Source organism: Spermophilus citellus (genome assembly GCF_964194105.1).
Source record: "Spermophilus citellus genome assembly, chromosome: 3".
Taxonomy (NCBI): domain Eukaryota; kingdom Metazoa; phylum Chordata; class Mammalia; order Rodentia; family Sciuridae; genus Spermophilus; species Spermophilus citellus.
Genome location: NC_138184.1, coordinates 46,511,075 through 46,526,997, shown reverse-complemented (window position 1 = coordinate 46,526,997; position 15,923 = coordinate 46,511,075). Strand labels below are relative to the sequence as shown.

Below are 15,923 nucleotides of genomic sequence, written 5' to 3'. Positions count from 1 at the left end.
AGATCCTTCAGTTTTAAGAGTATTTTCTGTTCCTCAGATTTAAAACTTATCTTTGTAGTAAATATGAAATAGTTTATCTATATGATTTGTTTGAAAATGCTTCAAAATTTATTTTCATTTTCATAAATTGTTTAGCATATATCAGTTTGGGTGTGTATATATATATATATATATATATATATTTGTTCACTTAAATATTCTCAGTGACTCTTTGCGTAGTAGAAGTTGTAAACTGAAACCTGTTATTACACAAATGGAGGAATCCTTTGGTTTTTATTTAACCATGTATCTTAGAGATTTTTTTATGTGATTGACTGAAGTATTCTTTTATGTATGTTTGTGTTGTTTGATCCTCCATTCCTCCTCTACCCCAGATAAGTTTCTTTAAGATGGGTTCTGAAAATCTCAATGAACAGTTGGAAGAATTTTTAGCTAATATTGGAACAAGTGTACAGAAGTAAGTATTTTTCCCTTAAAATTGAAAATGAAATGATGTGAATAAGTTAACGGCTAAATGCCATAACTTAAAAATACTTACAACTTAATTTCTTTCTTTCTTTTTCTTTTTTTTTTAAGACCTTTATTTTATTTATATGTGGTGCTGAGACTCAAACCCAGGGCCTCACACATGCTAGGCAAGTGCTCTACCACTGAGCCACAACTCCAGCCCCACAACTTAATTTCTTGAGGAAGTATTTTCCCTAACTTGAGAGTGTTTCTCCCACAGCTTATGGATACTTCTTGGTTTTTTAAATCATCTTTTCCCTAGAATGTAAACTGAATTTTATAACAGTGTCAAATTTGACAGTAATTTTAATGATACAGAACTAGCTTTTATGTCTGAATAAAACAGACTTATAATAATAATTAATTGTAAGTGAAATTATCTTTAAACTCCAAATTGTGGGGATTGCTTGGGATATTACTAATTAAATGTCATTTTCCAAGCCATGAAACTTGAGAGAGAGAAAACATTGTTCTGCATTCTGATCAGGTTTAAAAGTCTGAGCAGTAATGTGATCATTCTGAGGTATGGGGGAGAGATAAAAATGAAAATGATTTTTTTTCCTGTCCTGAGGATCAAACCCAGGGCCTTATGCATGCTAGGCAAGTGCTATACCACTGAGTTACTCCCCAGCTCTAAAAAATGAATACTGTTTTTAAGACATAAGACAGAAGTCAGTCATTCAGTGTAACTTCATTAGTTTTGAATTTAGTATTGTTTCTAAAATATCTAAAATGTAAAGCTGTAGAAAATGTATTTATGTCACTTTAACCACCTATACCACTGATTATCTCTTTTTAAAAAAAATATGTACAAAACAAATATACAGGTAAACATGATTGGTAAGAAGTTCTTTGTTGGTGTGGCTTGCTGTAAATATTCTGTTCTGTTAGTGTTCGCAGGGAAATGGACAGTGATGTAGAGACCATGCAGCAGACAATAGAGGATTTGGAAGTAGCCAGTGACCCTTTATATGTGCCTGACCCAGACCCCACAAAATTTCCTGTTAATCGAAACTTAACCCGAAAGGCTGGATACCTTAATGCTAGAAAGTAAGAAAACTAGTTATTTTCATGCATTGTATATCATTTTACATATATATATAATATTCATTTGGTATTATCAATATAATATATCCTGCCAAATTGTTTTGATTTTATTAGAGGTTGAACCTTTTTAGTGATGTTAGTATTTATGTGAACTTGTTGATAGATAAGGTACATGAATGAAAACCTTTCTACCTAGATAGTTATTGAACAATGTGGATTTTTAAAAAAATTTATTTATTTGTTCTAATTGGGTGTATATGACAGCAGAATGCATTTTGATTCATTCTACACAATTGCAGCACAAATTTCTCTGGTTGTACATGATGTAGTGTTGCACCATATGTGCAGTCATACATGTATCTAGGGTAATGATGTTCATCTCATTCAACCTTCTTTCCTGCCCCTTTGCCCCGTATCCCCCTTCCCTTCCCTTTGCCCAATCACAGTTCCTCCATTTTTGCCATTACAGATCAGTATCCACTTACCAGACAGAACATTCGGCCTTTGGTTTTTTGGGATTGGCTTACTTCGCTTAGCATGACATTCTCCAACTGCATCCATTTACCTGCAAATGCCATAATCTTATTATCTTTTATTGCTGAGTAAAATTCCTTTGTGTATATATACCACAGTTTCTTTATCCATTCATCTATTGAAGGGCATCTAGGTTAGTTCAACAGTTGTGAATTGAGCTGCTATAAACATTGATGTGGCTGCATTACTATAGTTTGCTGATCTTAAGTCCTTTCAGTATGGACCAAGGAGTGGGTTAGCTGGGTCAAATGTTGGTTCCATTCCAAGTTTTCTAAGGAATCTCCATACTGCGTTCCAGAATGCTCGTGGGACTGCAAATTGGCACAACCAGTGTGTGAATGTGCCTTTTCCCGCACATCATCAAATAACTGCCATTCTGACTGGTGTGAGATGAAATGTTAGTTTTAATTTGCATTTCTCTAATTACTAGAGATGTTGAACATTTTTTCATATATTTGTTGATCAACTGTATATCTTCTGTGAAGTGTCTGTTCAGCTCCTTTTATTGATTAGATTGTTTGGGGGGTTTTTTTGGTGTTTTTTTTGTTTTTTTTTTTTTTTGAGTTCTTTATATATCCTGGAGATTAGTGCTTTATCTGATGTGTGTGTGTGGCCAATAATTGCTCCCAAAATGTAGGCTCTCTCTTCACCTTATTGTTTCTTTTGCTGAGAAGAAGCTTTTTAGTTTGATTCCATCCCATTTATTGATTCTTGATTTTATTTCTTGTGCTTTAGGAGTCTTGTTAAGGAAGTTGGGGCCTAATCTGTCATGATATTTATTGGATAATTTGAATTTATTGAATAGATCTTTATTGAATAATTGAATTTATTTATTGAATATTGAATTTATTGAATAAATATTTATTGAATAATTTGGAATTAAAAAATGAAACCAATTTAAGTTTAAATCTATTATAACGTGAGTGCTGTTAATGTCATTTATCGTATTTCATATATAATTACAAAATCAAGTCAAATTTTAGTTTTCACCTGAAGATAGGATGAAATGGGTTAAACCTAAGAATAAAATAAATTCTTCTTTTGTTTTGAATTTATCTCTTTTGAATATTAAAATATAACTTTTTATGGACCATGATTACATAGCTGAAATTTGATAATTTCCAGCCTTATTTTGGAAAAGGTACATTCACACGAGCGAGTCAATATGAGTAAATTTGTTTTAGGAGACTGAAAAACTGATGTTCATATTTTCTTTGCACTCTGGTAACTTTTTTGCTAGCTGGTTCTTTGTAACATGCTTTATCTTGTTTCTGGACAATAAGGTGATTTTAGGTACGTCATTATTAAAATATGAATGTATTCTCTTCATTTAGTAAAACAGGCTTGGTGTCATCTACCTGGGATAGACAGTTTTACTTCACGCAGGGTGGAAACTTAATGAGTCAAGCCCGTGGCGATGTAGCAGGAGGCCTGGCCATGGACATAGACAACTGTTCAGTGATGGCTGTGGACTGTGAAGACAGGCGATACTGTTTTCAGATTACCTCTTTTGATGGGAAAAAGTTGGTATTTTTCTACTATTAATAAAATTTATAATATTTTAAATTACTGAAATGCAGGATATTTCCTTTTTATCCAGAAATGTCATGAACATTTTAGACTCAGCATATATATTAAGATAATTTGCTTCCCCCCATCCTGCCCTGAACACTGGGGATTAAACTCAGAGATGCTCATCCACTGAGCTACATCCCCAGCCCTTTTAAATTTTTTTATTTTGAAACAGAGTCTCACAAAGTTACCCAGACTTACCTCTGACCTCAAACTTGATCCCCCTGACTCAGCCTTCTAAGTTGGTGATATTACTAAGCATGTGCCACTGCACCCTGCTAAGATAGTTTGCTTTTTAATCTTATAGAAATGAGTTGAATTTTAATTTTTAACGTCGTTAAATTATTTCTTTGAGGTTGTTGAAACCAGGTTAAATGGTAAATACCATGATTCCATGTTAAGAGACTGGTCACTGAAAATCCTGCATTCTATGGGGAAGACAGCCCAAGTTAATTAAGAGTATCAAGTGTGGGGTTGTAAAGATCAAAGCCTGGATTCATTACTCTCTGATCTTAGATGAGTTCCTTAACCCTTCTGATCTCCATTTTTCTACATGTAAAATGTAGGTAGGGAGTTATAATTTCTACTTTATAAATTGAGAGGAATAGAAATCTAGCATGTGTGTGACCAGCATATGATAGGTGCTAACAATAGTATTATTTTTAAATGTTAATCATATACTCCTGATCAGATTATTTTCTCCATTAATATTTATTATGCCCCTTAGAAAAATTCTATTATCTTTCTATTAAATGAGAATCTAGTCAGGTAAGTGGGGCAGCAGTTCAGAAGGCTGAGGCAGGAGGATTGTGAGTTCAGAGCAAATTATCGAGGCCCTAAGCAACTTAGCAAGACCTTATCTTAAAATATAAGAAAGGGTTGGGGATATGGCTCAATGATTAAGTGCCCTGGAAATTCTCTGTATTACAAAAAAAAAAAAAAAAAAAAAGCAATCTATAGTAGTGTTTAGAACACAATTTCTGAAAAGTACAGAGAAAAAAAGAGTATGGTGGGGGGATGTAATCTCATTAACAAGAAGCAACAGTTAGCTTTTTTGTTTGTTGCCTTCCAGTTTTTATCCTGAATACATTTTTTTAATAAGTGAAGAAATATTGTGATGTAGATTACTTATAAAAACATTTCATAATGGCTGCATTAGTCTTTTTAAGGACAGATATTATATTTTAAACATTTTCCTAATGATAGATACTTAGGGTAGCTGTGATTTTTTTTTTCCCCTACTTAATTAAAATATTGATCATTGAAGGGCTGGAGTTGTAGCTCAGACTGCTTGCCTAAGCATGTGTGAGGCGCACTGGGTTCAATTCTCAACACCACATATAAATACAATAAAGGTCCATCAACAACTAAAAAAAATATATTTAAAAAAATTGACCATTGAGCTCTCTTAACTTTTGGAGCAGCCTCTGGATTCCATAAAAGTCATTTCCCACTATATTTATGCACATTAATATATTATGGGGTTAGGGATGTGGCTTAGTGGAACACTAGTTGCCCAGTATGCTTGGACCACACTAGGTTTGATGCCCAGCATTGGGAAAAAAATTATGAAAATAAGTAAATAAATTCAACCTTTACCCCTTAACAAAAAGACATTATGGCACACTGTCTTCTACCAAAATGTTTGTAGTTCATATTCATTAAATGGTTTAATTTAATATTCCTTCTACAAACATACAGTGAATGCCAATTCTGTGTGTTATCACACTAGGCGTCCCTATGTTCGTTTATTGAAATTACCAAATTGTTAATGTTATTAACAGTACTTAAATTTTTATATTTTTAGTTTTTTGCTAATGCTTAACATTTGCCAATTTACATTTCCTGGTGTGATGTAAAATTAGTAAAAATTATTTTTTTTAAAATATTACTAAAAAATAAATATTAAAAATAAAATTAAAAAAATAAAGTATTAACAGTTATTTTGAAAAGCCAAATATTGCTGTGAATCATATGTTGAAATTTTTATTTAACTCTATTAAAGGAGAAACTATCAATAATGAAGTTAGTATTTTCCCTGGATTTCATAAAAGTCATTTTCCCCCTGTATTTATGCACATTAAGATATTAATGTGGGATCACTGATATATGATAAACACCAGAAGTTTGAAATGTATTGTCTTAAAGTGTACTTTCATGGTCTTATCTTTCTAGGATCAGTGCCTATTTCCATTTTGGCACATCTTGCATTCATAGCCAAAATTAGAGTTGTTAAAAATATTAGTCCTAATGCCTTTGGTGATTTTCCTTTCCTAAAATACTCTTGGTTGTGGTGTTTGTTTTTTTCTTTTTCTTTTAAAAAAGTTAAGGCTGAAACTTTTTTCTTTTATTTTTCTTCAGATCTTCAATTTTGCAAGCAGAGAGTAAAAAAGACCATGAAGAGGTAAAAGTTTAGTTAATTTCTTCAGCAACATTTAAAAATACTTTTCTGAGGACAAAACAAAAAATGTTCATTATACAAATTTTAGAAAACCCTAGTTAAATTTAAAAATGTTTATTTTTCAAGTCTTGTTCTAAAGCAGTATTCTTAAGTTTCTCATAGAATTTTATAGTTGGAGACGCCTTAAAGATCATGTCTCTGCCATCTTAAAGGCTCAAATTCAGCAACAACCTTGTGTCTGTTGCCTTCTGGCAGTCTGTCAGTATCATGTGGGAACAGTTTAATTTATTCTCTTCTCATACCAATCCCTTGAGATGCTATTTGCTGCACTAAGAACATAGTAGCAGCAGATGTGGCATGACAGGACACAATAAAAAATTAAAACCTTAGGGAAATGAAAGATAGAAAAACGAAAATTTGGGAGTCTTTGTTCTTCCTCACAATGCTTTTAGTTTTGGCTCTATTTTTATTACTGATACACCAAAAAGGAAGGTAAGGTACTACTAAGAACTGATACTTCAAAAACTTTACCTTGTATGGGGCTGGAGATGTGGCTCAAGCGGTAGCGCGCTTGCCTGGCATGCGTGTGGCCCAGGTTCAATCCTCAGCACCACATACAAAGATGTTGTGTCCGTCGAAAACTAAAAATAAATAAATAAATAAATATTTAAAAACAAAACAAAAACTTTACCTTGTGAAATATTCTTCCGTGAAAATACAGCATAACTTGATTTTGAGACTTTTTATCTAATTATAATTGTATTGTAAGATAAAATTGGAAATTATGTAGAGATCTACTTGTATTTACTTTTTCTGGGAAACAATTCACATTAAAACTTGTTTTTGGTGCCTGAGGAACACAGATAAATATCTCTGCCCTCTGCATGGTTTACCAAACAAAATATTAGTTGAGTTTAATGAGGCCCATCAGGCACTGGGATCCTCTTGAGAGTGAAACAGAAGTTGTAGAACAGAGAGTGTTTTCTATGTTGAAAGAAGGGAGATTTTATATATATACTTAACATTTGTCAATTTACATTTCCTGGTGTGATGAAAATTAGTAAAAATTATTTCTTTTAAAATATTACTAAAAAATAAATATTAAAAAATAATATATATATTTTCACCAGAAAGATATTTATCTCTTAATTTTTGAATTAGGATATCTGAGTTCAGACTGTGTTGTCTGGTGGGGATTAAGGGTAGGAGTAATATAAAAAGATATAGATTATTAAATAATAATTTAACACGATTGCTATACTTTTTATTTTCCATGTGAAATAAATTTAGGACCTTTAAAATTATAAATGTGAATATTCTCTTATGTGCACATGGTTATGCCAGGTGTTTTTTGTTTTGTTTTGTTTTGTTTTTGGTGCTGGGGACTGAGCCCAGGGCCTTGTATGTGGTAAATTATTATGTGTTCTACCACCTCTACTCCCTCCGGTTCCAAGGTGTTTTCTTATTAAAGAAGATTATATATTTATTCTAATTAAACTTTTATTTAGTTGCTTATTGAACATTGTCCTTTAGAAATTTGTTGAAAAAAATTAATCATATTTTCCTGTTTTTTCCTTTTGCAGTGGATTTGTACAATAAACAATATATCTAAACAAATATACTTAAGTGAAAATCCAGAGGTAATATTTTTGTTTTATGTTACTCAGATCTAGTACAATTGAATAACAATTCTTAGGCTTACATGGTTTCTATTAATTGTGTCATAATTTCTCAAGTTCTATAGTCTTTTAATTTGACTTTGGGTAGCTTACTGTATCATGTATGTTATGAGTGTCTGACTTTCCTAGAACAATAAATTATTTCAAAAGGTAGTGAAATTGTGCCAGATGTGGTGGTGCATAGCTATAATCTCAGCATCTCTGGAGGCTGAGGCAGGAGAATCACAAATCTGAGGTTAGTCTAGGCAACTGAGAAAGACCCTGTCTCAAATAAAAAAGGGTTGGAATGGAGTGCTGCGAGTGTACCCCTGGGTTCAATTCCCAGTATTGCAAAAAAACAAAAACAAAACACTAGGGACTGGGTTTGTAGCTCAATGGTACAGTGCTTGCCTAGCATGCATGAGGCACTGGGTTTGAGCCTCAGAACTACATAAAAAATAAAAGTATTGTGTCCATCCACAACTAATAAATTTTTTTTTTTAAATCAATACTAACTGTGAAAACAAAACCTTTGATTTTGGTAACTTGATTTCCTGCCAATATAACTTTTTCTTCTTATAAAGTAACTTTGGAACAAAGTAACTTTGGAACAACAAAAAATAATATGCAAATTAAAGCCGGGTGTGATATCACATGCTTGTAATCCCAATGACTCTGGAGGCTGAGATCAGAGGATCGCAAGTTCGAGGCCAACCTCTTCAATTTAGGGAGGACCTAAGCAATGAGACCTTATCTGAAAATAAAAAGGGCTGGGGATACAGCTCAGTGGTAAAGTGCCCCTGTGTTAAAATCCCCAGTATCCTCCCAATCCCCCCAAAAGCAAATTGAATTATTTGTTATTGCCTAGGGAATACAATATTTAGATTTGAATAATTCAGACTTAGAGTTTTTTCTTGCCAATTATCAGAACTCTAATTGTTAATATTTTCAGGTAATCCAGAATTATAATATCTATATTAAGGAGAATAGCAATTTGGATTAATTTGTGCCATTATAATATTTGTATTTTTGCAGTGAGGCACAGAAATAGAAAACTGTTTTGTTGTTTTCCTAATTTAAAGTTTTTCTTTCTTCCTTCCTCCCTTCCCTTTCTTCCTCCCTTCCTTACTTTTCCTCTTCCCTTTCCTTCCTCCCTACCTTCCTTCTCTTTTTTCCTTTTCCTTCCTTCCTTCCTAGAAATTTTATCCTTGCACATGCTTGTGTAAACACTCTACTACTGAGCTACAAACTGTAGCCGTTAATGACCATTTTGTTTGTGGTAAAAACATGAAATTTAACATCATTATCTTTTTTAAGTGTGTATAGAATAACACTGACCATTTACGCATTGAAGCAGATCTCTAAATATCATTTTCATGTAGCTGGTATTTTAAGTAAACAATAAGTTAAAATACTACTAGAGCTAGGCATGGTGGTGCATACCTGTAATCCCAGCAACTTGAAAGGCAGAAGCAGAAAGATCTCAAGTTCAAAGCCAGCTCAGCAACTTAGTGAGGCCCTAAACAACTCAGTGAGACCCTGTCTCTAAATAAAATGTAAAAAAAGGGCTGGGATGTGGTTCAGCTGTTAAGTGTTCCTGAGTTCAATCCCCAGTACAAAAAAAAAAAAAAAAAAAAAAAAGTAATAATCTAGAAATCTTTCTCACTTTAAAGTTTTGAAAATATCCATGATAACTTTATAAATTAATAAGCTTATAGATATTTCTGAATATAAATATATTATGAAAACTTTACTAGCAAAGTTACAAAATAATAACTCATTTTGTGAAATTTCCTATACCTTCTAAATTCCTGTGTTCAACAAATGTATTGAATGTCCATAGTGCTAGTGACTGCTTGGTTCTAGCATTACAAACCTTAATTAAAGATACCTAGTAGTTAAAAATTTGTAGAAAAACCAATATTTTACCCATTATGCATATTAGTAGAGAGTAATCATACTTTTTCTAGATTATAAGAAGCAATAGGAAACTTTAGTTTATAGTTTTATGCCATAATAGTAAGACAAGACAACGTAGAACTACTTTAGTAGCTTTACTTCATATTTTAGTGTAACTCAGAAGCCTTCTGACAATTCAGAATTATGTTCAAATATTTGGTTTCTCATAAGACTAATTTGTCCTTTAAAAAAAATCACAATAGGAAACTGCTGCACGAGTAAATCAGTCAGCTCTGGAAGCTGTCACTCCTTCCCCTTCTTTTCAGCAGAGGCATGAGAGTCTGCGGCCAGCAGGGTAAGTTACCACACTTGAGTTATTTAAAGAACTATATGGGCTATTTAAAGTATTCATGAGCACTTTGATTTTAGCAGTGCTACGTAACATTAATAAATAGTTCCCTTAACAACAGAGAAAATATATCTTCAGAATGGTAAATTCATCAGTAAGAGTGCTAAAAGTAAATGATGATTTCAAATTTCCTTAGTGTTTTCAACTAAATCTCTAGATAGAGGTGATTTTTTTTTAGTTTAATAATTGAAAAGAAAGAAATCTGTTGTTAGGTAGCTATGATTTGGGATTGTGTTTTTATTGAAATTTGCTTTACTGTCTCGTTGAGTTAAAACAGTTTTTTTCATAGTTTGTTCAATTTCCAAAAGAAAACTAAAGGCAGTGCTTTCTTGTTTTCCTTTGTGTTTAGACAATCTCGGCCACCAACAGCTCGAACCAGCAGTTCAGGATCTTTAGGATCTGAGTCCACAAATTTGGCTGCCCTTTCTCTAGATTCTCTTGTTGCCCCAGACACCCCAATACAGTTTGACATAATTTCTCCTGTGTGTGAAGATCTGCCTGGCCAGGCCAAAACTTCTGGCCAGGGAGGCAGGTGAGTGATGGCATCACAGGAACGTTGTGCTATGGTCTGTAAGGTTTATAATTCCAATTCTGCATTTGAGAGTCATCTCTCACATATGTGTACTAGCTTTGTTGTACTTTGTTTAATTACCTAACACAATTTTAGTAGGAAAGAATTATACAGGTTTTTCAGTTCATCTTTCTCAATAAAGATAATTTAATTTAAAAAATACTTAATTCTGAATTGCTTATCAGGTCTACTTCTTGGGTATTTACTGTGACAAGAAGAAAGTTGATAGTTGTATCTTTCAGTTATAACACTTAAATTCTTAAAGACAATATATGTGCTATAGGTGTATTAAAAACATCTTGCATCAGAATAAGAAATCTTTAGGAAGATAAAAAACACTTATCACTACTATGAATTATTAATGATTCATGTTTTGTTTATATAAGGAGAAAGTCCTATCAAAGCAGTTAAAATTTTCCTTTGGCTTTGGATGAAGACAATGTGACTTATGGCAAAATCATTTATTAAATAGCTTGGGTATTTAATAAATTAATAATAGGTAGGTATGGTGGTTCATACCTATAATCCCAGTAACTCAGGAGGATCTCCAGTTCAAAGCTTGCCTCAGCAATTTATCAAGACCCTGTCTCAGAAAATTTAAAGGCTGGGATTGTAGCTCAGTGGTTAAATGCCCCTGGATTCAATCCCTGGTACCAAAACCAAAACAAAACAAAAGTTGATAATTAATTTGGATATACAAAGCTGTGACCAAGAAAAGTCATTTACATTTGGTCACAGAAATATACTTAGCATTTGATATAATATAATAGGCCAGGCATATATTAAAGAGATTAGATTCCTGTTACCTTAGTACCAATATTATTTTAGATCCACTTAGCTCTCTGTTTCTAAGACCTACTTTAAATGGTATCCTTCTTCCTTCATTGTGGGTGTGCTAAAAGCCAAGCACATTAAGGAGAGAGTTAGCTTCTTTCTCTAGTTCACTTTTCTTCTTGCGTTGTTACTTATGCCTTGAGAAATCCAGGGTTTTTTTGGTTTTGTTTTGTTTTGTTTTTTTTTTTTAGAGAGAGGGAGAGAGAGAGAGTTTTTTAATATTTATTTTCCATTTTTTTCGGTGGACACAACATCTTTATTTTATTTTTATGTGGTGCTGAGGATCAAACCCAGAGCCAGGTGAGCGCACTACTGCTTGAGCCACATCCCCAGTCCCCAGGGTTGTTTTTTTTTTTTTTATGGTGCTAGGGATCAAACTTAGGGCCTTGAGCATCCTAGACAAGAACTGTTACCACTGAGCTGTACCTTAGACTTGGGAAATACAGATATAAACTAGAAAATGTTTATATCTTGGGCTGGGGTTGTGGCTCAGTGGTCGAGCACTTGCCTACCATGTGTGAGGCACTGGATTTGATCCTCAGCACCACATATAAATAAATAAAGATCTATCAGTAACTAATAAAAATATTTTAAAAAAATGTTTATATCTTTATAGTTGATTCACAACATATACCTAGAGAACCTTTTTAAGGAAGAGGATCTTACAGTCTTAGGAAATCCCTGGCATTTCTCTTAAGCAGCTGATATTGTAGCAAAATTAATGTATCCCTATGCTAGCTTATTAAAATTGAAGAACTTCTGCAAGGTGGCTTATAATCATGTTGATTTTTGTTGTTTTATGTGGTGAAACTTGCATGCTGTGTCATCTAAAATGCAGCAACATTGGTTGTATAATAATTTGAAGGCAGAGGTTGTATAGTAATTTGATTATCAGTATTGTTCCTTAACAGAACAGAGTAGAGCTTTTCTTTTTAAAATGTATGTGTAAACTTTTTTTATTAATTAGATCTGCTCCATGTGGCTCATGGTAACTATTCATATTTTTTTCTAAACTTTTCAGGCGTACAAATCCATTTGGAGAATCTGGAGGAAGTACAAAATCTGAAACTGAAGGTAGAACAGATGTGCAGTTTTCTTATATTTAAAACTACTTTTTGGGCTGGGGCTGGGGCTCAGTCATAGAGTGCTTGCCTAGCATGTGTGAGACACTGGGTTCAATTCTGAGCACCACATACAAATAAGTGAATAAAATAAAGGTCCATTAACAACTAAAAATATATTAAAAAAAACCTGTTTCTTGTAGTAAATCGTGTGACTAATCTGTCATTTACACTTATTTTGTTGTTTTTTTGTTTTGTTTTTTGCTATACTGTTTTTGTTTTTAGTTGTAGGTAAATACAATACCTTTATTTATTTTTTTTACTTGTATTTTTTTTTCTTTTTATGTGGTGCTGGGGACCGAACCCAGCGCCTCACGCATGCTAGGTAAGTGCTCTATCACTGAGCCACAACCCCAGTCCCTGTGCTATACTGTTTTTGTTTTTTTTTAACTTTGAAATTTCCTCTATAACACAACATAATTTAATCTGATTTGGGATGCTGTTCACACAAAATTAGAGAATATCACACACTTTGATCTCATAGTTAAATTCTCAATGCCTAAGCTGTCCTTCAGGCTTTTCTGATGTTTTACTTCTGGTTCTGGAACATAATTTTTTTCTTATTTTTCCAATAGCTATTTTGTATATATATTTCCAAACTTATTGAAAAGTTTTAAGAGTAGTACAAGGAATTCTTTTTCCCTGGAGCTGCATCGTTGAAGTATTTATTGCCTTATTTTTTTGCTATAACTTAAACACTGTAGTCAGGATAAGTTATTTCTAAATTTAGGGGTTTTACTAGAAAATCTAAAAGGAAGAAGACAGTATATCTTATTCTTTTGGAAAAGAAATGTGGGAAATACATAATGTACCTTGTTCTGTTATAGATTCTATTCTTCATCAGTTATTTATTGTCCGATTCCTTGGTTCTATGGAGGTGAAGTCAGATGATCATCCGGATGTTGTTTATGAAACAATGCGCCAAATCTTAGCTGCTCGGGCCATCCATAACATCTTTCGTATGACAGAATCACATTTATTAGTCACTTGTGATTGTTTAAAGTAAGTAAACCTTCCCTAAATAAACTTGAAGGAAAAAAATGTTTACATAATTTCAGCGTAACTAAAATTTGCTAAATTTTTAATTATTGTAGGTTAATTGATCCACAGACACAAGTTACAAGACTCACAGTGAGTTATTTTAAGTCCCTTTGTGCATACACATATCTTATTAACTTGATAATCCTGATTCTGTATATTCAGGTCTGATAGTATCAGTTACATTTGTTCTTTAGGTACTTTGTAGTTAATTTTCTAGCTAGCTCCAAAAAGTTATAGGTGAATGTTGTATGTAATGTAGAAGAATCAACATGATCTGGTATGATACTTAGTGTTAATCCCTAAGTTAGGGAGCATATAAAAAATTAATAGCAGGAATTAAAAGGTGATCAAGATTATTTTATAGTTATCTAGTTTGAAATTGCTGCAAGTGTTTAATCATTTGTTAAATAGACCAGTTTTATTATTGAATTTGATTTTGTAAAATGTGTTAATATCTAATAAAACCCACCATTCATCAATCTCTTATTCTTTTTGGTAATCCAAGCCAAATATGACATTAATTGTTCTTTGATTACCAGTCTGTTAAAAATGGTGTATTTGAGCTGAGTGCGGTGGCGCATGCCTGTATTCCCAGTGGCTCGGGAGGTTGAGGCAGAAGGATCATGAGTTCAAAGCCAGCCTCAGCCAAAGCAAAGCACTAGGCAACTCAGTGAGAGAGACTCTAAATAAAATACAAAATAGGGCTGGGCATGTGGCTCAGCAGTCAAGTAGCCCTAAGTTCAATCGCCGGTAAAAGAAAAAAAAGGTGTATCTGATTCCTACTGTAATGGTTTGGAAGATTTCATATTTACTTCTGATGTTTTCTGTGGCAGTTTCCATTACCCTGTGTAGTTTTGTATGCTACACACCAGGAAAATAAGCGGCTTTTTGGATTTGTTCTCCGGACATCAGGAGGGAGAAGTGAAAGTAATCTGTCATCAGTATGCTATATATTTGAATCAAACAATGAGGGAGAAAAGGTATTTGACTTTTCAAAATGTTCCTGTTGTAAAATACATGTTATAGTCAGTTTTTACTAATATTTCTGGAAAAAAACTCCCAGATTTTATCTAGTATGATTGAGTTGTTTGACCAAAGCATGTTGCTCTGAAGAGCACTAAGCTTAGGGATTGGCATTCTGACTATATAGATCCATGTCTTCCTCAACATTGATAGCTGGTAAAATCTTCTCCCTTCATTAGCTTATCTTGGGAATAGAATATATTCCTATAATCAGTCAACTTCAAGTATCATCAGCAACTGTTTCTCTCATTCTTTGTGGGCTGAACTACCTCAGTAATGAATTTGAGATAGTGAGAAGTATTGTTTGTAAAGGGAGAGCCATCAGTGGAAGCTCACAGACTCATAGAAAAGCAATGAGAGATGTGGTTCATGACTTTAAACCCAGCAACTCAGGAGGCTGAGGTGGGAGAAATGCTAAATTCATGGTCATCTTTAGCAACTTAGACTATGTTTCAAAATAAAAAAAAAGTAAAAGGGATGTAGCTTATTGGTAAAGCAATCCCCAGTACCCTTCACCCCCCCCCCCAAGAAATGGAGAAAATATACAAAGACTTGGTTTAGGGGATGGCACATCCTTAAATCAGCTTTTAGTTGAAGTGGTGTATTATATTGAGTTATAAAACTAGTTATGGGCTGGGGTTATGGCTTAGCAGTAGAGCAATTGCCTAGCATGGGTAAGGCACTGGGTTCAATCCTCAGCACCACATAAAAATAAATAAAGTAAAGGTATTGTGTCCAACTACAACTAAAATTTGGGTACTTAATTTTTACTTTAAGAACTTGAGTTTTTTTGCTTTTTGTTTTTAATACTGTTTTTCTTTTTAGATTTGTGATTCTGTTGGACTGGCAAAACAGATAGCTCTGCATGCTGAACTGGTAAGAATCTGAGAGATGCTTAATTTTCTAAGAGTGTTAACTGAAGTATTATAACAAAAGTGGTTTTCATATTGCTGATAAACCATTTATAATCTGGATAAATGTCTACCATAGAATGAAGCCTTGTGTGCTTCCATACCTATGAATACAAAGAAGGGTATAAAAAGTTACAAGGGTCATGTTAATTGTATATCTAAAATTAAAAATTATTTCATATTTAATTCATTAGTTTTATTTATTGTTCTTAGGATCGTAGGGCATCAGAAAAACAAAAAGAAATAGAGAGAGTAAAAGAGAAGCAACAGAAAGAACTCAATAAACAAAAACAGATTGAAAAGGTATGCATCCCTAATGTCTGAATCTTCTATCTGGTGTTTGTGAAGACTTAATTCACAATTGTGACTTTCAGATTTGAATTTCCAAATGAAGG

The 15,923-nt window shown here is 33.1% G+C and overlaps 1 protein-coding gene and 1 long non-coding RNA gene across 5 annotated transcripts in view; one reads left to right on the top strand and one right to left on the bottom strand.

Moving 5' to 3' along the window:
* The window catches only part of APPL1 (adaptor protein, phosphotyrosine interacting with PH domain and leucine zipper 1), a 39,415-nt gene that overhangs the window by 21,975 nt on the left and 1,517 nt on the right, over positions 1–15,923 (top strand). The window contains exons 9-21 of one of the 4 annotated variants that reach the window (XM_081284140.1): positions 375–457; positions 1,399–1,557; positions 3,423–3,611; positions 6,022–6,064; positions 7,645–7,701; positions 9,882–9,973; positions 10,377–10,559; positions 12,454–12,506; positions 13,381–13,555; positions 13,648–13,684; positions 14,428–14,574; positions 15,443–15,493; positions 15,742–15,831. In XM_081284140.1, coding sequence (XP_081140266.1) covers positions 375–457; positions 1,399–1,557; positions 3,423–3,611; positions 6,022–6,064; positions 7,645–7,701; positions 9,882–9,973; positions 10,377–10,559; positions 12,454–12,506; positions 13,381–13,555; positions 13,648–13,684; positions 14,428–14,574; positions 15,443–15,493; positions 15,742–15,831 — 1,359 coding nt within the window. The remainder of the gene's footprint in view (positions 1–374; positions 458–1,398; positions 1,558–3,422; positions 3,612–6,021; positions 6,065–7,644; positions 7,702–9,881; positions 9,974–10,376; positions 10,560–12,453; positions 12,507–13,380; positions 13,556–13,647; positions 13,685–14,427; positions 14,575–15,442; positions 15,494–15,741; positions 15,832–15,923) is intronic. The other 3 variants (XM_081284138.1, XM_081284137.1, XM_081284139.1) reach the window with 3 other exon arrangements.
* LOC308643845 lies at positions 1,567–13,499 on the bottom strand. Its single transcript, XR_014020831.1, has 4 exons — positions 13,366–13,499; positions 11,458–11,569; positions 6,593–6,702; positions 1,567–2,119 (listed from the first exon to the last, which is right to left on the bottom strand). It is a non-coding gene; the product is annotated as an uncharacterized lncRNA (long non-coding RNA).